Consider the following 24,482-nt stretch of genomic DNA (forward strand, 5'->3'; position numbering starts at 1 on the left):
TAAGCACTCTCTGGTGGAATGGGTAGTTATCTCACAGTGTTCCCACCTCACAGAGTTATTGCCTGACTGGAACTTCGCTGTCTTACTCAAGAGGTATGTTTTCAGAATGTGTCAAAATTTCCTGAAACCCAGATACTATATGGCCCTAAGATCACTATTATTAGCCACCTTCTCACACAACTAAATAAGTTTTATTTGGCATGAAGGAACCATTTTGATCTTTGTCACTCTTTTATAAATTTCAATGGTAGTTTTAGCCCTCAAGCTAATTATTTCTAGAAAGGATGGAGTTCAGTAAGTGGGGCATTTGATGCTTCCAAAAAAAGGAAAAAAAAATCCACAATCTCCTTTTTTGACATGGAAACCATGCAGAAGGACTTCACAGGATCTCTGAAGGAACAAGAAGCAATTGATTCTCACGAACCATCATGAGATGTGATACTCATGTCCACATTCCTTTACCAACAGTGCATTCAGTGAATCATTAGATGAAAGAAGAATGAGTGGAAGGAACTATGTGTATGAGAGAAGAGGATGTGGAAACGAGGTGAAAATAACCATGTAAGCAGAAACAGAAAGTGGGCTTTTAGAGGACAAGGCGAGTGAGCAGAATCACAACGCCTGATTTTAATGTTTCTAGTTTCCAATGTTACATCTCTTTCAGCATGTTTTTTAGTAGCAGACTTTTCACCGTTGATAAAATATGATGAAGAATGCAAAGAATGAGGCAGACAGAATGAATGGGGGTGAGGTATCCCTACCAAACTACAAGGTCACTTGATGTTTTAAACTAACCTGATGTAATGTTCTGGTTTTGGAAGATGTCACTAGGTCCCTAATGAAGTGAGTTTGCTAGGCTTCTAACAAGATTTTCCTCTTTCCCAAAGCAACACTCTGCATAATCAATTAAGCCTTTCCTTGATTTCTTTTCTCGTTTTTTTTTTTTTTTCCGTGCTTCTTTATTTTTTTAGTCAATGAGCTCAGCTCTAAATGAAAGCTGGAGTTGTATGAACTGAATTGGCTGGAAATAGTAGCTGAAAGGCGTGCAAATCAAAGCTGGCAAGTTTCAGCTCTTCCGTTCTTGAAGCAGAGGCTAACTTCAATCCAAATGGCTTCCTGGGCAATTGTTTCATTATTCTAGCGCTTTGTTCCTAGTATGGAACCAGGCATTAATAACCCAGCCTTTGCAAGCTAAACCAAGAAAACATACATCACATCTTTACCTTCAGGTGTTTTAGTACCCATCTGGACACTTCCTAGCAGTGTGGGAACTGTGTAGGAAGGGATTTAAAATCACTCATGGGTTGGGGGTGGGTGTGTACAGAGGGTAACCTTCAGGCTCTTTGATCTTTCCTGTTCCATCCTAACCTAGCATAGGCCCTAAACTACAGACAGAGGAGAAAACTAGGAACTCTGAAGTCAGGCAGCTCCATCCACTTTGGTACCTATACTAAGGACAAGGATTTCTAATATCTTTGCAGGAGTTATGTATCTATATCTACATCTATCTATTTCCATACACACACATTTTGGGGGGTAAAATTATTTGTAATTTTGCTTTTAGAAATTATTTGCCTTCAAGTCATTCATTTTTAGACTGTCACTAAGTATATTCAAGGATTCCTGCAAAGTGAGAAAATGTAATCTAGAGTTTTTACATAATTCACATTTTTACAAGGATGTATAGCTCCTCAAAAAAGTAGTGATAGCTCTCTCCTCTACTGCACAAATGGCATTGTGATGGGCAGAGAATTAAATACGGATGTGGTTCTTGTATTCTCTCTCCACATCAGCTTCTAGAAAGTATAAAACCAAATGTTGGTAAATTATTAGTAAGTATAAAAGAGTACATCATGGGCATTTTGTATTTTAACCTCTCTATTCAACTTTGTGGCTAAGAGCACAGATCTAATTTGGTTTTAACTAGTCTAGGTTCAAATTCTATTTTTTTTTTTAATTGAAATATAGTTGACTTACAAACTCTGCTTCTAACACTTTGTGATCTTGGGCAAGTTACCTAGATTCTTTAACTTATGTTTTACTCACCTGTAAAACTGAAATAATATTGACTCTTTTCTAATGTTGTTGAGAGGATAAAAGATGAAGCTTTTAGCACAGAGCAAAGCCTTTAATCCATGATGGCTATTGTCTTTCCCTACTCTTATTTTCCCTTTGCCCTTTTCTTTACTTTTATTTTTTCATCTTTCTAGAATGTATATATTTTAAAAGCTACCTTAAAATTATTGGAAGAAAATGGACCATAAATAATTTAAATAAGTAATCAAATAGTAAGCAAATATTTAAATTTTTTATTCCTAAAGAAATTATGGTTTAGAAGAAGTGTTTTCAAATTTTCAATATCCCCTGGGGATCTTGACCTTGTTAGAATGAGTATTCTAGCTCAGGAGGTCTGGGGTGGGACTTGACAGTCTGCATTTCTAGCAAGCTCCCAGGTGCTGCTGATGCTGCTGTCCTTCGAGGAGTGCTTTGTGGAGCAAGGGGTTCGGAAGAGCGGCTTAGAGCTTCAGAAAAACTCAAAGTATCCAGTGCCTAGCACACTTTGAATCTCAACCAAGAGCAGTGAGATGGTGTCTTATTTCTCTTATGCCTTTATGAGTAAAAGATTCCTTTCTTTAATCCAAATTACCTGAAAGAGTCCCATGGGATTCTACTTCTGACACAAGTCATTGTCTTTGCCGTCCTTTTGAGTCATAGCAGTTCCCTGAGCAGGCACTTGGTCCCTTGACTCTTGGACAGAGTCTTTTCCATTACACTGCGGCAGTTCTCAGGGCCTTTCATTATGTCACACTGAATATTTACTAGGCTCTTCTAACATAATAACTCGGCTGAGTCACACAGATACCCACTGGCCAAGAAACAGTCTCTAAACTAATGTTAACTTAATGATTGTTTCAGAAGCAGCTATGTACTTTTTTTTAACTTCACAATTTTGCTAAACTATACCTCAATGTTACCAGTGATTTCTTATTGCTAATTCCCATAGGCACCTATCTCTAGAATTTGACCCTGTTCATCATTTCTTACTTCTCGAAACTTCCTGTTTGCTTGGTTTCCGTGATTCAACTTCCTTTGCTTGCCTCTTACTGCTCTGTTGCTACCCCCGATTCACTTATGTAAGAATTAGAATTCTCACGTCTTGTGTACGTCTTCAGTTCTTACTCTGTGTCTTCTTACTCTGTGGTCTCTTAGATCGATAACTACTATCTCTTTCAACTCAGATATCCTATTGGTACCTCAAACTCAGTGTGTCCAAACAGATCTTTGCTACCTTTCCTTACTTAACCTTAGTCATTTAACACCTTTAAGCTTTTTTTTTTTTTTTTACTAATCTGAAAATTCAGGCTAGTGAAAGAACCTAAATAATCAGATATCTGAGAATTAATATATTAATAGATACTATATTAACTATATTATATATAAATATCTATTATACATATTCTGAGATTTAATACATGTCGGTTGCTGAGAATACTGTCCTTAGGATAGATCTGAGTGTGTATTACTTATGAATCTGTTTAAAACCATATTGTCTATGTTGGCACCTACCTCCACATTGAAGATTAGAATCTGGGAGATGTCCTAGATTTCTCCTTCCATATTACATTCAATTAATGTGATAAGTCCAATAAATTTTATCTCTTAAATAACATTTTTTGGTCTTCTCTCTATCCCCTTTCCAGTGTCACAGTGTAAGTCTTCTCAGTGTCTCACCTGGATTATGTCAACTGCCCTTGTCTAAGCCTCCCTGAGTCTAGGCTCACATCCTCCATTCACTCTGCTTACCGATTACTGAGTGCTCTCTCAGATTCACAGCTGGTCATGGTCCTCCTTCTCTCAAATTTCTTCATAGCTCCGTATTTCCTAAAGTAAAACATCATTACATTTCTCACATGACCCTTACATATGACAAGCAAGAAACATCAAGATTAGTCTCTTCCATCTCTTAGTTTCTTTTCTATTTCTCAACTTTTCTCACTGATGCTTGAGGAATTTAAAACTAATCATTGATTCCTGGAATATATCACAGTTTCTCAAACCTGCAGTCCTTTGCCTGCATGTTCTTCTTTCTCTAAACTAATCTGTTATTTGAGATTAAACTCAAAATTAGTCTCCTCTGGAAGCTTTCCTTAAAGACTCTGAACATACTTAGGTAACTTTTTTATGCCCGTTAAAAAGAAGAAGAAGAACAAAACTATTAGAGCAATTTTCTAATTTTAGTGCATCATTATTTTATCAGGAAATAGTGTTGGATTTGATTCAGGTTTTTTACAGCATCTGTTGAAATAATCCCATGATTTTTCTCCATTATTCTGGTAATTCTGCTAATGCAATGAAATACATTGGCATTCAGCTGTTAAAACAGCCTTGCATCCTGGAATAAACACCACTAGTTATGATTTATTAGCTTTTTAAAATATTTACTGGATTTGATTTACTAATATTTTTTAAAGATTTTTATGTTTATGTTCATGAGGTGTGTTGGTCTATAATTTCTTGTAATGTCCTTGTTAGGTTTTGGTATCAAGTCAAGTTCATTCATACTGAATTTTTTTCTACTTATACCAATTAGAGTGGTTAAAACCTTAGATTATGATTCTGGATTAGTCTGTTTCTTTTTTCAGTTCTGTCAGTGAGTAATTCATGTCTTTTGAAATTTTATTATATATAAATCCATTTGGTATTATGCCTTCTAGATTAATAGATACTTTTTCTAATTATGAAATGTCTCTCTTTATTTTGTTAATTCTTCCTGACTTGAAGTCTACATTGACTATTACTACTATAGCCATACTAGCTTTTTTTATGACGACTGGTTTTGTGGAATAACTTTTCCCATCCTTTAGCTTTTAACTTTAAATATATACATATATATATATATATATATATATATATATATTTATTTATTTATTTATTTATTTATTAAAATGTGTCTTTTGTAGATAGCATGCAGTTCAGTATTGCTTGTTTCTTTAGTTTGACAATCTGTGTTTTTTGATTAATACATTTCGTCTATTTGTATTTAATGCAATTATTCATATGTGTAGGTTTACACATACTTTCTTGCTATCTCTTTTTATCCCATTTGTTCCTTGTTCCTTTGTCCCTCCTTTTCTGATTATTTTAGGTTAATCAAACCTTATTTTAAGTTTCCTACTTTAACTTTTCTACTCTTTTAAGTTGTAACTCTGAATTATTTCTTTTAATGGTTGCTCTAGGAATTGACATATGTATCTTTGACATATAACTTCCTATTCAAAATGAACATTACACCACTTTATGTAAAAAATCCTTAAAACAGTAAAATTCTTGCCTCCTTTATCAAATATAAGGTGACCATATGTGCGTGCGTTTATCTGTGGGCTTTCTATCCTGTTCCATTGATCTCTATTTCTGTTTTTGTGCCAGTACCATACTGTCTTGATTACTGTAGCTTTGTACTATAGTCTGAAGTCCAGGAGTCTGATTCCTCCAGCTACGTTTTTCTTTCTAAAGATTGCTTTGGCTATTCGGGGTCTTTTGTGTTTCCATACAAACTGTGAAATATTTTGTTCTAGTTTGGTGAAAAATGCCATTGGTAGTTTGATAGGGATTGCATTGAATCTGCAGATTGCTTTGTGTAGTATAGTCATTTTCACAATGTTGATTCTTCCAATCCAAGAACATGGTATATCTCTCCATCTGTTTGTGTCATCTTTAATTTCTTTCATCAGTGTCATAGTTTTCTGCATACAGGTCTTTAGTCTCCTTAGGTAGGTTTATTCCTAGGTACTTTATTCTTTTGTTGCAATGGTAAATGGGAGTGTTTCCTTAATTCCTCTTTCAGATTTTTCATCATTAGTGTATAGGAATGCAAGAGATTTCTGTGCATTAATTTTGTATCCTGCTACTTTACAAAATTCATTGATTACCTCTAGTAGTTTTCTGGTAGCATCTTTAGGATTCTCTATGTATAGTATCATGTCATCGGCAAATAGTAACAGCATTACTTCTTTTCTGATTTGGATTCCTTTTATTTCTTTTTCTTCTCTGATTGCTGTGGCTAAAACTTCCAAAACTATGTTGAATAATAGTGGTGAGAGTGTGCAACCTTGTCTTCTTTCTGATGATAGTGAAAATGGTTTCAGTTTTTCACCATTGAGAACAGTGTTGGCTGTGGGTTTGTCATATATAGCCTTAGTTGAGGTAAGTTCCCTCTATGCCTACTTTCTGGAGGGTTTTTATCATAAATGGGTGTTGAATTTTGTCAAAAGCTTTTTCTGCATCTGTTGAGATGATCATATGGTTTTTCTCCTTCAATTTGTTGATATGGTGTATCACATTGATTGATTTGCGTATATTGTAGAATCCTTGCATTCCTGGGATAAACCCCACTTGACCATGGTGTACGATCCTTTTAATGTGCTGCTGGATTCTGTTTGCTAGTATTTTGTTGAGGATTTTTTGCATCTATGTTTATCAGTGATATTGGCCTGTAGTTTTCTTTTTTTGTGACATCTTTGTCTGGTTTTGGTATCAGGGTGATGGTGGCTTTGTAGAATGAGTTTGGGAGTGTTCCTCCCTCTGCTATATTTTGGAAGAGTTTGAGAAGGATGGGTGTTTGCTCTTCTCTAACTGTTTGATAGAATTCACCTGTGAATCCATCTGGCCCTGGGCTTTTGCTTGTTGGAAGATTTTTAATCACAGTTTCAATTTCAATGCTTGTGGTTGGTCTATTTATATTTTCTATTACTTCCTGGTTTAGTCTTGGAAGCTTGTGCTTTTCTAAGAATTTGTCCATTTTTTCCAGGTTGTCCATTTTAGTGGCATAGAGTTGCTTGTAGTAATCTCTCATGATCCTTTGTATTTCTGCAGTGTCAGTTGTTACTTCTCCTTTTTCATTTCTAATTCTATTGATTTGAGTCTTCTCCCTTTTTTCCTTGATGAATCTAGCTTTGTTATTGTTTATCTTCTCAAAGAACCAGCTTTTAGTTTTATTGATCTTTAGTTTTATTGATCTTTGTTATTGTTTGCTTCACTTTTTTCTAATTAATTCTGATCTGATCTTTATGATTTCTTTCCTTCTGCTAACTTTGGGGTCTTTTTGTTCTTCCTTCTGTAATTGCTTTAGGTGTAAGGTTAGGTTGCTTATTTGAGATGTTTCTTGTTTCTTGAGGTAGGATTTTATTGCTAAAAACTTCCGTCTTAGAACTGCTTTTGCTGCATCCCATAGGTTTTGGGTCATCGTGTTTTCATTGTCATTTGTTTCTAGGTATTTTTTGATTTCCTCTTCGATATCTGCAGTGATCTCTTGGTTATTAAGTAGTGTATTGTTTAGCCTCCATGTGTTTGTATTTTTTACAGATTTTTTCCTGTAATTGATATCTAGTCTCATAGCGTTGGGGTCGTAAATGATACTTGATACCATTTCAATTTTCTTATATTTACCAAGGCTTGATTTGTGACCCAAGATATGACCTATCCTGGAGAATGTTCCATGAGCACTTGAGAAGAAAGTGTATTCTGTTGTTTTTGGATGGAATGTCCTATAAATATCAATTAAGTCCATCTTGTTTAATGTATCATTGAAAGCTTGTGTTTCCTTATTTCTTTTCATTTTGGTTGATCTGTCCATTGGTGAAAGTGGGGTGTTAACGTCCCCTACTATGATTGTGTTACTGTTGATTTCCCCTTTTATGGCTGTTAGCATTTGCCTTATGTATTGATGTGCTCCTATATTGGGTACATAAATATTTACAATTGTTCTATCTTCTTCTTGGATTGATCCCTTGATCATTATGTAGTGTCCTTCTTTGTCTCTTGTAATAGTCTTTATTTAAAGTCTATTTTGTCTGATATGAGAATTGCTACTTCAGCTTTCTTTTGAATTCCATTTGCATGGAATATCTTTTTCCATCCCTTCACTTTCAGTCTGTATGTGTCCCTATGTCTGAAGCGGGTCTCTTGTAGACAGCATATATATGAGTCTTGCTTTTGTATCCATTCAGCTAGTCTATGTCTTTTGGTTGGAGCATTTACTCCATTTACATTTAAGGTAATTATCAATATGTATGTTCCTATTACCATTTTCTTAATTGTTTGGGTTTGTTATTGTAGGTCTTTTCCTTCTCTTGTGTTTCCTGCCAGAGAAGTTCTTTTAGTATTTGTTGTAAAGCTGGTTTGGTGGTGCTGAATTCTCTTAGCTTTTGCTTGTCTGTAAAGGTTTTAATTCTTCTTTGGAATCTGAATGAGATACTTGCTGGGTAGAGTAATCTTGGTTGTAGGTTTTTCCATTTCATCACTTTAAATATGTCCTGTCACTCCCTTCTGGCTTGCAGAGTTTCTGCTGAAAGATCAGCTGTTAACCTTATGGGTATTCCCTTGTATATTATTGGTTGTTTTTCCCTTGGTGCTTTTAATATCTTTTCTTTGTATTTATTTTTTGATTGTTTGACTAATATGTGTCTTGGCATGTTTCTCCTTGGATTTATCCTGTATGGGACTCTCTGTGCTTCCTGGACTTGATTCACTATTTCCTTTCCCATATTAGGGAAGTTTTCAACTATAATCTCCTCAAATATTTTCTCAGTCCCTTTCTTTTTCTCTTCTTCTTCTGGGATCCCTATAATTCGAATGTTGGTGTGTTTAATGTTGTTCCAGAGGTCTCTGAGACTGTCTTCAATTCTTTACATTCTTTTTTCTTTATTCTGCTCTGCAGTATTTATTTCCACTATTTTATCTTCCAGGTCAGTTATCTGTTCTTCTGCCTCAGTTATTCTGCTATTGATTCCTTCTAGAGAATTTTTAATTTCATTTATTGTTTTGTTCATCATTGTTTGTTTGCTCTGTAGTTCTTCTACGTCCTTGTTAAACGTTTCTTGAATTTTCTCCATTCTATTTCCAAGATTTTGGATCATCTTTACTATCATTACTCTGAATTCTTTTTCAGGTAGACTGCCTATTTCCTCTTCATTTGTTTGTTCTGGTGGGTTTTTACCTTGCTCCTTCATCTGCTGTGTGTTTCTCTGTCTTCTCATTTTGCTTAACTTACTGTGTTTGGGGTCTCCTTTTCGCAGGCTGCAGGTCCATAGCTCCCATTTATTTTTGGCATCTGCCCCCAGTGGCCAAGTTTGGTTCAGTGAGTTGTGTAGGCTTCCTGGTGGAGGGGAGTAGTGCCTGTGTTCTGGTGGATGAGGTTGGATCTTGTCTTTCTGGTGGGCAGGACCACGTCTGGGTGTGTGTTTTGGGGTGTCTGTGAACTTAGTATGATTTTCAGCAGCCTCTCTACTAATGGGTGGGGTTGTGTTCCTGTCTTGATAGTTGTTTGGCATGGGGTGTCCAGCACTGTAGCTTGCTGGTCGTTGAGTGGAGCTGGGTCTTAGCATTGAGATGGAGATCTGTGGAAGAGCTTTTGCTGTTTGATATTATGTGGAGGTGGGAGGTCTCTGGTGGACCAATGTGCTGAACTCCCCACTCCCATCTCAGAGGCACAGGCGTGACACCCAGCCAGAGCACCAAGACCCTGTCAGACACACGGTTCAGAAGAAAAGGGAGAAAAAAAGAAAGAAAGAAAAAAATAAAATAAGTAAAATAAAGTTATTAAAATAAAAAATAATTATTAAAAATAAAAAAATTAAAAAGTAATAAAGAAAAAAGAAAAAAAGAAAGAAGAGAACAACCAAACCAAAAAGTAAATCCACCAATGATAACAAGTGCTAAAAACTATACTAAAAAAAAAAAAAAAAAGGCACAGAAAGAACCCTAGGCCAAATGGTAAAAGCAAAGCTATACAGACAAAAATCACACACAGAAGCATACAGATACACACTCACAAAAAGAGAAAAAGGAAAAGAATATATATATTGTTGCTCCCAAAGTGCACTGCCTCAATTTTGGGATGATTCGTTGTCTATTCAGGTATTCCACAGATGCAGGTACATCAAGTTGATTGTGGAGATTGAATCTGCTGCTCCTGAGGCTGCTGGGAGAGATTTCCCTTTCTCTTCTTTGTTCGTACAGCTCCCGGGGGTCAGCTTTGGATTTGGACCCGCCTCTGCGTGTAGGTCGCCTGAGGGCGTCTGTTCTTTGCTCAGACAGGACGGGGTTAAAGGAGCAGCTGCTTTGGGGGCTCTGGCTCCCTCAGGCCCAGGGGAGGGAGGGGTACGGATGCGGGGCGAGCCTGCGGCGGCAGAGGCCGGCGTGACGTTGCAGCAGCCTGAGGCGCGCCGTGCGTTCTCCCGGGGAAGTTGTCCCTGGATCACGGGAGCCTGGCAGTGGCGGGCTGCACAGGCTCCCGGGAGGGGAGGTGTGGAGAGTGACCTGAGCTCGCACACAGGCTTCTTGGTGGCGGCAGCAGCAGCCCCAGCGTCTCACGCCCGTCTCTGAGGTCCACGCTGATAGCCGTGGCTCACACCCGTCTCTGGAGCTCATTTAGGCGGCGCTCTGAATCCCCCCTCCTCGCGCACCAGGAAACAAAGAGGCAAGAAAAAGTCTCTTGCCTTTTAGGCAGCTGCAGACCTTTTCCCGGACTCCCTCCCGGCTAGCCGTGTGTCGCACTAGCCCCTTCAGGCTGTGTTCATGCCGCCAGCCCCAGTCCTCTCCCTGCGACCCGACCGAAGCCCGAGCCTCAGCTCCCAGCCCCGCCCGCCCCAGCGGGGGAGCAGACAAGCCTCTCGGGCTGGTGAGTGCTGCTCAGCGCCGAGCCTCTGTGCGGGAATCTCTCCGCTTTGCCCTCCGCACCCCTGTGGCTGCGCTCTCCTCCGCGGCTCCGAAGCTTCCCCCCTCTGCCACCCGCAGAGAGCTTCCCCCCTCTGCCACCCGCAGTCTCCGCCCGCGAAGGGGCTTCCTAGTGTGTGGAAACCTTTCCTCCTTCACAGCTCCCTCCCACTGGTGCAGGTGCCGTCCTTATTCTTTTGTCCCTGTTATTTCTTTTTTCTTTTGCCCTACCCAGGTACGTGGGGAGTTTCTTGCCTTTTGGGAGGTCTGACGTCTTCTGCCAGCGTTCCATGGGTGTTCTGTAGGAGCAGTTCCACGTGTAGGTGTATTTCTGATGTATTTGTGGGGAGGAAGTTGATCTCCGCGTCTTACTCCTCCGCCATCTTGAAGGTCTCCTCTCATTGTAATCTTTAAACAAACAACGAGCCTGCATGATGAAACTCTAAATTTTCTTACAGGAGGATACTGAGAGTAAAAGCGAGTGACTGCTTTGTCCACATCACAGATATCATAAGTGACGAAGCTTATATGGAAGAAATCTGGCTGACTCCAAAGGCCCTTCTCTTCCCACAGTATTAAAAATTTTGTTTTTAATGCCTTATGATTTTCTGACATATTTTCCTCATATTTGTAATCATACTTGTTATACTGTGTGTTTGATCTTTGATAAGAGGACATAATCATGTCCAACTTTACTGTAAAGTATGGAACAGTTAAAATACACACTTGTAAAATTCCTATTTTTGCTACCACAAGCAAGGCATTTTGCATACTCAAATATATTTCATATTTACATCACCTACTTGAGACATTTTCCCATTTCTACCTTTTGAAAAAATACTGTTTTGTACCATGACATCCCCTACTGGGTAGATCTTGAGATTGGCCAGACCAGTGACTTTTAAATACATTTTTCTTTCTTGACAAATGAAAACTTACAAGGAAGCCACTAAGGAAAGTAGTTAAAGAGGACCTGCTCCAGCTGAAGCTGAGATAAGCGTGGGAGCTATGGGCACAGAGGGGTGGCTCTCAACACACATTTTCAGGATCCTTTAATGCCTGGCAGCAGCCTTTTACCTCTTCCTGGAAACACCGGTGCTCTAAAAATCACTGCTTTGGCCCAATTTTATTTTTCTAATGAAAATGAGAAGGGATTTTTAAATGTGTGTGTGTATGAACTTTTTGAGTCTTGGAGCTCATTCTTGGCTCCAATTATAGTACTTTGGTAATAAACACCCCAAAATGAACCAAAGTACATAGAACAGCCACAAAACTGATAAACAAAAATAAAAACAAAGCCAAAACGGTAACAAATGTACTATATTAACGATATCCGGATGAACTGTTGAGTATGGAGGCTGCCCCTTTGGTGGTAATTTAGGGTTTTAGTCACGTTTATACAACATGCAGCCTTTTCCTCCCTCCCTGACCTTCCCTTGCTTCACTTCTGCAGACCAGTTAATAACTCTGTCTATCTTCCTCCCTCACAGCTCCCAGGATTAACTCATTTCATCTTTCTCCTTTTGAGGTCCACCCACTGTTACTTGCTACTGTACACTCTATTCCAATCACATTCTGTCACTGAATGTATTATAAACATCATCTCCACATATTCACTTATTTGGTCCTTTCTGCCTGAATTTCCCTTCCTTCCCTCTTTTCTTTATTTAGAAGACTTCAACCATTAAAAAAAAAAAAAAAAGATAAAATATACCCAGCCCTCTACCTCACTCAACCTTGCTAAGCAAAATTATCACTTGAGCCTATGTACTGAGCTAGCACTATGTTTATAAACTTTTCATGATATTTACCATAGTGAATCATTTCTCTCCCTTTTCTCCCAGTTAGACAGAACTGTTTTAGGGGGAGGGCTGAATCATATTCTTTTATCATGTTCCCATGCCCAGCATACACCTGGCCCTTAGTAGGTGCTCTAAAAATCGGTGAATAGATGTCTAAAGAAAATGTCTTAAAATATCACATTTTTCCAGCAGGTGCCACCATGCCATGAAAATATTTCAGCCTGAAAGTTGCTTGTTTTTATTGAGTTACACAAAATTAAGCGAATGTCCTTCTTTATCCATCTAATTGATAATGCACTTAGTTAAAATCAAAGATGGAACACTGTTGAACTTATTTCTGGGGTGTGAGTAGAGTGTACCTGAGGTCATGCACACACGTGCTTGGGACACATTCTTTTCAAGCCTTAGTGTTTAAATAAGCTTAACAAGGTCAAAGTGAAGGTCTGATTTAGCAAAAGATTCCATTGTAAACATAATGGCTATTTATATGAGACTTTAGGAATCTAAGGCAATGACCAAACCATTTGAAAATAAATCAATATGAGGATGATGACTTGAAGAAGAGTTGGTGAAAATAAAGAAAAGTGACCTATAAAAAGGAAAAAAATTACTTTTTCACAGAAATTTAGGCAGGTAGATCACAAAATATCTAGAAAAGTCTGATGATGTGTAATATATGATGCAGAAGCATTGCAAATCATTCACTGACTATTTCTGTATGTATGAAACTGCTTTAGATTCTGGTTGTTTCCAGCCCAATTTCTTCAGTGAATTTTATATCCCATGGTATAGACAAAGGGCTGAGACATCATTTTAGCATGAATATTAATTCCTCTGTTTGATACCATGTTTTGGCAATAATTTTTGCTGGCAAAAATTTTACTGAGTGGCAACTAAGTGCTGGGGTCCTATCCTAGGTACTTGAAATAAAGAGGGCAGTAGAATAGTTTCACCACACAAGAGGCTTATGCAGTTGCAAAGTTAGATTTTTTTTTCATTTCATACATGTTAAATGACATCAACAGTTTCCCTAATTCTCAACATGGAGTCTCTTTACTTCAGCGAACTCCAGAGAAATACTGGGGATGAAGGTCCTTGAGTTTATTTTAACTTTTTAAGAAGTCAAAAGGCTGAACAAATTTGTACCCTTAGAAAGCTGAACAAATCTTTAGTTGGCATTAAATCATATCTCTGTCTTTTTTGTTTTTTAAAATTTTTATCTTTTGATTTTAGATGATCTTAGACAGCTTAAAGTCTCATGCTTGTTATGTCTTAATAAAAAGAAGTACTTCCTTTTAGTAAGTAATACGAGTGTAGGGGTGAATTAACTTTATTCAACAACTAATAATATATTTCTTGATATTCTGGGTTAGCTCTGTGTCTACATCTTGCATTTTCACAATAAACCTCTCAAGTTGTTGTTATAATCAAACCCACTTTGTAGATGTCAAAACAGTGGTTCAAATGGTTGTGATTTGCCCAAGAACATTCCAAAAATTATATGGTGGAGCTGAAGTTTAAGCCAAAGCTTCTGCCTTCAAATCCTATATTAGTCATTCCAAACAGATCCCTAAGAGACAGATTCCAGCATTCTTGTTTTATGTTTACACGAGATGTTAATCATCTTTAAAAATTCTAGATCCTATTAAAATGCTAAAGGAAAGGAGAGCTCTCTTTTCCTTCTCATCAGCGATTTCTCTATAGAAGTGACCAGGATTTAATAAATTAACACTTTTCCCCTGAGTTGGTTTCAGAAACCAACTTGGTTTCAGAAACTTTGAACTTCGTACTTACTAGTGATTGAGATAACTCAACAATAATTTCCAGACAACAGACATCTAGGGTAGTCTTCAACTTAACCATTAAACCCTATGAAATTAAATCTGTCAGAGCAAGTACAACACAAGATGGCAGTAGGAGGGGGTGAAAATAAGTAAATTATTCAAAAGAACTGAGCTGACTTAGCAAGGCTTATTCTGCCACTGTTTTATTTCCCTCCATGTGAAAAATAAGTCATGATCCTGACCACTTCCTTAAGGTCAATGCTCTTGCCTCTGTGCTCATCTAGCATCTGTTGGATAGCAGGTAGGATTAAACCATATACAGATGCTTTTGCCTTTGCTTGATGCTAAGGACAAATAAACAATCAACTATGCAAATACCACAAGCAAGGGAAACTGTTATCTACACATGTTTAATTACTCAAGTTTTTACCACGGTACCAAGGCACCAGCATGCTACTTGGGCTTTTGGATAATTTGAGTCATCTCTTTTCTAAACTCCCTTACTCTCTTCTTTTAAATAACCATTTTTTCATTTGCTCTACCCAGAAAAATCTTAAGCTATCAAAATAGACGCTTAAGCAGAATGGTAGGCAAAACAGGAGGGAAGGGAAAAGAGGTTGAGAAGATTCTCCAACTCACACCTATTGCTGATCACATACTTTACACATTTTCCCTGTACACATGGAATTGCATGCATTTTTCTTTAGAACATCTAAAAGCTGAAATTAACATTTTGCCCACTAATTAAGATTCCGAATTTTTCTGAATCAATAGGAGAAATAACATAGACTAGAGTGCACTTCCGTTCTACCAACTCTCCAACTCTCATCCCAATTCCTCTCTCCTTCCTTCCTCTCTGCTCCCACTATAGTTAAGATCACTTGTTTCATAGACCATTCTATGACTCAAAAGAAATTTTTGGTCAGCAAATTCTGGCCCATGTGGGATTTTTTTTTCTTGAAATTAAGTGAATTTAACTTGATTGAGAGAAAGCTTTTTGAAAATAATTATAAAAGTAAGAACTTAGCAATGTCAAACTAGAAATGCTGAGGTTAAAATAGCCAGCAATAGCACCTTTCTATTAATAACTCTGTGCGTGTGTGTTATTTATGGAAGAGTTCTTTCTGTTTCTGCCAAGTGGCCATGTTTCCTCAGTGACCTTTCTTTACCAAGCTCTGCAAGTATCTCTCCATTGCTTGGTCAGAAAGTTCTCTCAAGAGCTGTGCTTTCATGATGGAAATTTCTGAATTCTCATCTAATTCACAATTTAAATATTTCAGGTATTCGAAGGTAATTATGAAACATAAAGGTGTGTTCCAACTTGGAAAGAAATACGTTAAAATTTTAAAGTTCTGAATTTAAAAGTTAACTTACCCTTTAAGAAAGTTCAAATGAAAAGTTTCCGCCTCCAAAGTGGTTAGTCACTGAGAGTATGTTCTTGGACAGCCTTTGGAGATAACAACAGAAGACCTTCACCTTGGTTCACATTACACCTAATAATTGTAAATGATGCATGGCTAAGTGATTTATGTATAGTAGTGTAGATGCACCAGGGTACTCAACTCTGAGAAGACTTGCCAACCAGTACATCCAGACTGGCTTCTCATATAGTTCATGTCCAATGAGAGTCATAGGAAAAGTCTCAGCATCAGTAGGAACTTTTCTGTCTGACCATCAGTGAAGTATAGTTATAAAAATTTAGCATTAAGAGGAAGAACAAAACACCTAATTTTAGATTTTAGAAAGTAATGGAGATGTTGAGCAGCTATTTAGGATGTAAGATTCGTTGAAAGGACCAAATGACCAAAACACTAACTTTAATTGATAGATGAAATATGCTTCATCCATACAATGGAACCTAGAGTCATCAATTAAAAAAACACTAATAAGGGATAGCATTTCCAATGTCACAGAAAGGGGGAAAAATTCACGGACAAGGACATCATTTCATAGATGTGTTTGAATGAGGAAAAGCAAATTGCAGAATAGAGTGATCTCAATCCCTTATATATGTGACGTTTTATTGTTTACATTCATGAGAATGTAAAATTATCTAAACAATCTATACAATCTATACTTCTGGAAGAAAAATTCTCAGAGTTAATGACCATACGTTATTACTGTCATTTTTATATGAAGTATAAAACACCATGAACATACCAGATAGAGATAAATGACTGCCAGGTGAGTTGCTAAAGCCAGTGACTTGGTGTAGCTTCAAGAAGTGGGCTGTCCTGGGGCTTGAACTGAGACTTCCCAAGTTTGCTTAGCAAGGCAATCATACTGACACTAGGCTGTCGCAAATGACTTCAAGTTCTAAGGGAGTCTTCATAATGTTATCCTGGGATTTTTATTCAAATTTCAAATTATGAGTAAGTGTAAACTCTTCATTCCATCCTAGAATTTAGAGGATTTTCAGCACATGTGAGTTTAGAAGTGTTTTTGCTATAGATCGAAGGTGTGCTAGCTCTTCTTCTGTTTTGGGCTTTACTCTTCAGTGGACCAATGAATAATAGAACTATGATGATAAGATAATCATGATCATGGAAACGATAAAATAAATCTGAGATGTTGGTCATTATTGAGGCATCTGAAGATAACAGCAAACATATACTTGCACAGGTAATCCATTCATTGTGTCCATTCAGATTATCCACATGGGCTACAACACCATGGTTGTTTTTGGGAATTGTCAGGAGTTATAAGGATGACTATAGTTACTTAGGTTGACACCACCTTCTTCTGTTTCTCTGTTTATTCCTAGAATGCAGACTCAACAGTACCTGCAGCAGCGTCGAAAATTTGCAGCTGCCTTCCTGGCATTTATTTTCATTTTAGCAGCTGTAGATACTGCTGAAGCAGGAAAGAAAGAGAAACCAGGTAAGCAATATGGTTATGAACACAAAACTCTTCATTGATTAGCATCCATCTAATCCAACTACCTAATTTTTGTCTTTTCTCCTTCCCTCCCTCCCTCCTTTTCTTTCTTCCTTTCTTCCCACCTTCCTTCCTTCCAAGTATTTAGAGGAACCTAAGTGACATCCCCTCTGATTCCACCCCCCACTCTAAGTCCTGAAGTATAGGTGGTGATCATTAACTATTGACTGAAATAATAATGATCATATTAACAGCTACAACGTTCAGAAAATTGACCAGCAATCAAGTGTTTTACTTATGTTGACACTCTTCCTTAAAAAGAGTCCTGCAAGCAAGTTTTGTTTTATCTCATATTTACAAAGGAGGAAACTGAAGCTTAGAGAGGATAAAGCACCTTTTCTGTGTCACTCCCAATGTCATAAGGAGGTTGTGGAGCTGAGAGTCTATTACATCTGTGGTCCACCACATTTAATTTATGCTATTCCATCTATAAGACAGAGAAAGGAACATTGACATGCATTGAAATGGCTAATCTGACAACTGTTACTTCTCAAAGAATATTTTCTCATTTTTTAGGTTTAACTGACTTTGATCATCTTCTCTTTTTCAGAAATGTTTGCTTCTAAAAGGAGATGTCAGTAAATCACTTAGCACAGTCCCTGGCACATAGTAAGAGTTAAATGAATATTAGTTCTAGCTCCTTAGGTCTCTTTCTCCATTCTCTTGGTCATTGGTTGATTCAACCATTCAGCTAACACCTATCGAGTTCCTACTCTTTACTGGACACTGAAGATAGAGGTTAAAAGCACAACCATGCAATTATGGAGCTCAGGAATTAACTTGGTTATATCTAGGAGTTAAAGAGTTTTCTGGACATTGATTGTTTTTCCTTCCTCCCTTTCAGAAAAGAAAGTGAAGAAGTCCGACTGTGGAGAATGGCAGTGGAGTGTGTGTGTGCCCACCAGCGGGGACTGTGGGCTGGGCACACGGGAGGGCACCCGGACCGGAGCTGAGTGTAAACAAACCATGAAGACCCAGAGATGTAAGATCCCCTGCAACTGGAAAAAGCAATTTGGAGGTAAATTCCACCCCTTCTGTCCTATTGATTTAATCTTCCACCCTGAGATAATTCTGTCATTCTTGCATCAAGCATCTTTTGGAGGTTGACTCTGTTTATTATTTTAACAAGTTTATTTTATCATATGCAAAATAACCAAGCATCTTGCCTAACCCCACGTCCCTCATTTTCAGTTCTACCAGAATTTGGGGCCAGACAGTTTTTGTGTCCTGGAGGGAGGGCTGTCCTGTGCATTGTAGGATATTTAACTGCATCTCTGACTTCTACCCACTAGTTTCTTGTGGCACTCCCCACCTCACCAAATGCAACAACTGAAAATATCTCCAGATGTTGCTGCATGTTTCCTTCCGGTGGGCATGTCAGAATAGTCCCTGACTGAGGCCACTATCTTACCAAAACGGACAGAAAATATGCCCTTGATCCCTCCTAGCAGTGTTCCCTTCCCTTCTTCTATTTCTAGATTCCTTTGATCTCCCCTTCCTCTTTTCTTACTTATTCTCCTCCTCCTCCAGATCTCTTTCTGTTACTTCCAGGCCCTCTCTCTCTTTTGTTCCCTCCCCACTCTCCACACTGTTTCATAGATTTACTTACCAGATCCAGCAGGGCTGCTATGAGCCACTTTTCACAGATTTTTTCTCACTGACTATTGCCAGTTTCATGCTGACCTCATCTCCTTATTTGAGAAGGAATCTTTCACACTTCCAACTTTAAACCCACCATTGAACACCCAAATTGCCTGTTTTTTCACATTCTAGATTCTTTGCCTTTCTCAGCTATAGTGGGACACAACGCCCCAAATATTCTCACTGGTTTACAGAAATGTGCTTTGGCCTATTGATCAATGGAGAAGGATAATGAATATACGCACTATATCTTTTTCATTCTCTATAACCTTTGGGGTTACAACTTTTTATGAATGGAGGTAAATTCTATAAAGGCATGGTGAAATTCAGATACATTTGATCTTAAATTGTATATGGGTACCCTAAAGGACTACATGCAAAATGTCTTAAAAAGTGTGTCTTAAAGGTCTTATGCCTAGAATATATAAAGAGCTCTCAAAACTAACAATCCAGTTAGAAAGTGGGCAAAAGACATGAACAAACATTTTACTGAAGAGGATATATAGGTGGCAAATAAACACCTGAAAAGATGTTCAACAGCTTTTCTCCATTAGGAAAATAAAAATGAAAACCAAAGAGACATCACTATATACTACACACCTATCAGAATGGCTAAAATTAGAAATAACATCAATTGCTAGCGAGGATGCAGAGAAACTAGATCACTCATACATTGGTGATGGGAAGACAGAATAGTAGAGCCACACTGGAAAAGAGTATGGCAGTTTTTCACAAAACTGAACTTGTGTTTACCATAAAATGCAGTGGTTTCACTCTTAGGCATTTATCCTAGAGAAATGGAAATTTATGATCTTTTAAAAACCTATACATGAATGTATAAGCAGCTTTAGTGGTTACCAAAAGTTGGGAATGACCCAGATATCTTTCAACTGGTGAATGGTTAAACAAACTGGGGTACATCCATACCATGGAGGATTCCTCGACAATGAAAGGAACAGACTATTGATTAATACAACTTGGATGGACCTTCAGGAAATTTTGCTGAGCAAAACAAGCCAGTCTCAAAAGATTACATACTGTATGATTCCGTTTATATAACATTCGTAAAATGACACAATTACAGAGGTGGAGAACAGATTAGTAATTGCCAAGGGTTAAGGAGGTGGGAAAGGAAGACGGAAGCTAAGTTCTGACTGTAAAAGGATAACCCAAGGGACCCTTGTGTTAGAAGTTGTTTGAATACTAACGGTGGGGGTACTCACTCTTACCTACACATGTGATAAAGTCGCAGAGGACTAAATGTGCACACGTACATATACACAAATCAGTGCAGGTGAAACTGGGGACACCTAAATAACGTCTATGGACTGTGTCCTCGTCAATTTCCTGGTGGTGCTATTGGACTATAGCTATGCAGGATATCACCACTGAGGGAAACTGGGTGCAGGGTATATGGGATCTGTCTGTATTATTTCTTGCATGTGAACCTACAATTACCTCACTACAAAAAGTTAACAAAAGTGTCTATTTTCATGGCACTCCAAGAGGAACTCACAGATTTCTGTTTGGTCCTACCCTGCCTCTAGCGGAGTGCAAATACCAGTTCCAGGCCTGGGGAGAATGTGACCTGAACACGGCCTTGAAGACCAGAACTGGAAGCCTGAAGCGAGCCCTCCACAACGCCGACTGTCAGAAGACAGTCACCATCTCCAAGCCCTGTGGCAAACTGACTAAGCCCAAACCTCAAGGTAGGTTCCTGCCTTTGAACCATAATTTTAATCTGAGTGGATTGAGGGACTCAGGCAGGATCTTCAGATGTGCAAACTCAAATTTTCCAGAAGGAAATCTTGGGTGAATTACCTTTAGAAAGGGATTGAAAAAAGCTCATATACTGAGCATCACACAAGTACTTTTCAGCAGGCAGTTGATGAATTCAAATTGAAGTCCTCTGCGCAGCTGGGGGGACAGGAACAGTCTCCGTGCACAGATAAACAACTTAGCAAAACAGGCCAATTAAGACAGCTGCATGGTGACCATATATTTCAAGCCCTAAATCAGGACTACATCCTGACAAGTATGGACAAACTTAGAAAGATCAAGAGGCTGAAAATTAAAAATCAAGCCTCTCCTAGATTATCAACATATATAGTTTTCATGAAATCAGTTAAATTATTTTATATTTTTCCTTTTTCTACCTCATAACTTGATAGGTTCTGTATTTCTAATATTTTTTTCAGAGCCTTTATATTTGTTTAGTTAGATTAGCTTACCAACTACATTTATCATGGAATTTCAGAATTATGTAGAGCTCTTTCTATCCATTCCCAGAAAGTCAAACTCTGCTCTCATGTTGGAGAAAGTAAACCAAACCAAATATCATAGCCATGGTTTCATACAAATAGAATCCCAGCTGAGGGAAGACAAAGAGGTGTTAAACTCTTTCATTTCATTGTTGTATGGGCTGAGTTATTTCCCCCAAAATTCAAATGTTGAAGTCCTAACCCACAGCACCTCAGAATGTGACTGTATGTGGAGATAGAGGCTTTAAAGAGGAGATTAGAGTTAAATGAAGTCATATGGGTGGGCCTATTCCAATATGACTGGCATATAAGAAGAGGAGATTAGTACACAGACGGACACACGAGGAAGACCATGGGAAGACACAGGGAGAAGACAGCCATCTACAAGCCAATGAGCAAGGCCTCAGAAGAAATCAGCCCTGCTGACATCTCGATTTTGGACTTCTAGCCTCCAGAACTGTGAGAAAATAAATTTTATTATTTAAGCCACGTACTCTTTGGTTCGGTGTACGTCAGCCCTAGCAAATGAATAATACAGTGGGCCTCAGTGAACTCTGCATTAAAATATCTCCTTGGCCTTTGCTCAGTTTTGATTCTAAAATGGTATCAGTATTGGGCTCAGTTTTGATTCTGAAAATTCATACTGGCTAGATTAATTATAAGGAGAAACTCAGAAAAATGAACATGAAATCCATAATAAATGAATATAAGAATATCCCCAGAAACTGGGGAGGATTGGCTGACTTGCCGCTGATGGTCAGGAAGGACCCCTTTCACAGGCCCCACTCTTTTAGCCTCTGATGAGGTGGTCCATAGAGATGGTTACCTCCAACTTGAGGATGGCTAGAAGCAGGGTGGGCCTGCAGGTGCATGTCTAGGATTCAGGCTGCTCTTTCCAGAGCATGGAAGCCTCTGCCAGTTGTAGTGCATATTTGGAAGGCATGACGTGGGGCTAGGGTCAGTGCACTGAGTTCGTGTGCCAACTGTACAAATGTCACTCATCTGGAGACAACTACACAGATCTAACGGAAATCAGTGGCTTTATCTATTCAGTGAGACAGTCCCCAAACTGGAAGAACTAACAGATACAGTTTTCAAAGTAATTGATTTTTAACCTACTCAGAGAACCAAAATCTTCAGCATAAATATAGAGTGGGAAAAGAAAAGGGATTGAAGACGTCTCTATGTTCCAGTCCAGTGGTTCTCAACCTGGGCTGCACACACAATTTTCTATGGGAACTTATAAAAGTTCCAGTACCCTAGTATAACCCAGACCAACTAAATCAGCATCAGTCATTTTGAAGATTAAAATGTTCTTTAGGAGATTTCAGTATCAACTAAAATTGAGACTTACTGCTCTAGTGTGAAATTCATAGACACACACACACACACACACACACACACACACACACAAGCACACATGCCATCCTTGTTCTCTCCTGTGGTGAGAGAAACTGCAGCTTAATGGATGGGGAGGAAAAAAATGGGATCGTGATTAAGTAGGTGGTGGATGATGGTGGGGCTGGGTGAATATGGAGAATGTTGAAAAGTTTGGAATATATCGGACAAAATGGGAACGTGATTAAAAAAGACTCCTCAGGATATCTGATAAATACATTAAGTGAGGCTCCTTTTTCATTGGACTGGTGAATAGTTCACCTTTTTACATTTCCCATTTAGTAATATGTAATGAAGGTTAAAAGTCTGATTCAGGCTTGAAAAATAGTGGTAAAAATATTTCAAGTGTGTAGACAGTCTGTAATTTTTTATGTCAAAAATTAAGGTAGATAATTAATTGAAAATGGAATTACCCTGAGGTCTGTATTTCACAACATTACCAGTTATGCATTTCGTAGGTCATTAAAATGTAATCTTCTTTTTGTGCATAACATACCTTTGTTAAAACTAATCTTTTCCCTCTCAACAATGGAGGGTTCTATGAATCCTGTTTTGGCACCAGGAACTCTGCACAAAGAATAATCTTATCCTATGAGTTGAGCTAGGGAGACATGTCAGATAGAAGATTTTCTTAATGGGATTCACTCACACTTTCCATGACATATGTTTCCTGGTTTAAGTAAAATGTAACAAGTGGCATGTGTGGGTTTCATATATATTTATACCATTTTTCTCAAATAATCATGAATGGATATTACAGCTTTCCCTGTGTGAACTTCTGCACTTAAGATAGCTCCTTTATTTCTGATCAATGGAAAAACAAGTAATAAGATGGAATCTCTATTATGATTAGTATTGTTCTGTTTCTAATCTCACGCCTTGCTTTAAGTGTTTTACATATATTATCTCATAAAAATTCCATATATCCTTGCAAGTAAATAGTGGTATGAAGGAAACTGAGGAACCCTGGTGAATTTATTCAATATTTGCCCAGGGTTACATCTCTAATAAATGACAGAGTCCACATTTGGTTGACTCTAAATTCATGTTCTCTTTTATACCCTGCGGATTTCTTACTTAATCTCATATGACTATAAGGTAACCTGCATGAGTTTATTTTCCTTTGAAATAGGAGAAGGTGAGGTTTGTAAAGCCCAATACTGATGTGCAGGATGACGCCCAAATGGAAGAAGACAATTTCTAGAACATTATTTCTAAAACTGTTATGAAAGACATCTCCCAGAACATAAGTTTCAGGAGGATGGGGACCTGGTCTATTTTGTTCTCCACTGTATCCCTTTTGCTTAGAACATGGAGCAGCACATAGTTAAGTGCTGAATAAATATTTGTAAAATAAATAAATGCTAAGAGAGGAGAAAAAGGTTTTGTACACTAGATCCACCAAAGACTGGTGGAAGCTGTAGTAAAGAAGTCATTTAAGCAAATTTTTCTCAAAGTTATACAATAATAAATTAGTTTCTTCCTTTATTCAGGAAAGAATAAGTCATCAATGCTCTCTCTTATTTTAGCTCAGGACATGAAAAAGACAGAGGGAGGTAGGGGACCCACTAATTTTGACTCGGGCACTGTCATAGGCACTCCTCATCATTTAATTTATTTTATTTTATTATTATTTTTATTGGGATATAGTTGTTTTACAATATTGTGTTAGTTTCTACTGTACAGCGAAGTGGAGTTCTCTGTGCTATACAGCGGGTTCTCATTAGTTATCTATTTTATATGTCTTACTGCATATATGTCAATCCCAATCTCCCAATTCATCCCACCCCCCTTCCCCCCTTGGTGTCCATACATTTGTTCCTTACATCTGTGTCTCTATTTCTTCCTTGCAAACCAGTTCATCTGTACCATTTTTCTAGATTCCACATATATGCATTAATATACGATATTTGTTTTTCTCTTTCTGACTTACTTCACTCTGAAGG

At 38.0% G+C, this 24,482-nt stretch overlaps 1 protein-coding gene across 2 annotated transcripts in view; it reads left to right on the forward strand.

The window, feature by feature from the left end:
• Nucleotides 1-24,482, forward strand: part of PTN (pleiotrophin) — a 101,738-nt gene that overhangs the window by 56,404 nt on the left and 20,852 nt on the right. For both annotated transcript variants that reach the window (XM_036864552.1, XM_036864551.1), the window contains exons 2-4: nt 17,064-17,179; nt 18,081-18,254; nt 20,425-20,586. In XM_036864552.1, coding sequence (XP_036720447.1) covers nt 17,065-17,179; nt 18,081-18,254; nt 20,425-20,586 — 451 coding nt within the window. In that variant the 5' untranslated portion in view covers nt 17,064. The remainder of the gene's footprint in view (nt 1-17,063; nt 17,180-18,080; nt 18,255-20,424; nt 20,587-24,482) is intronic.

This window comes from Balaenoptera musculus, chromosome 9 (assembly GCF_009873245.2).
Source record: "Balaenoptera musculus isolate JJ_BM4_2016_0621 chromosome 9, mBalMus1.pri.v3, whole genome shotgun sequence".
In the NCBI taxonomy this organism is placed as follows: domain Eukaryota; kingdom Metazoa; phylum Chordata; class Mammalia; order Artiodactyla; family Balaenopteridae; genus Balaenoptera; species Balaenoptera musculus.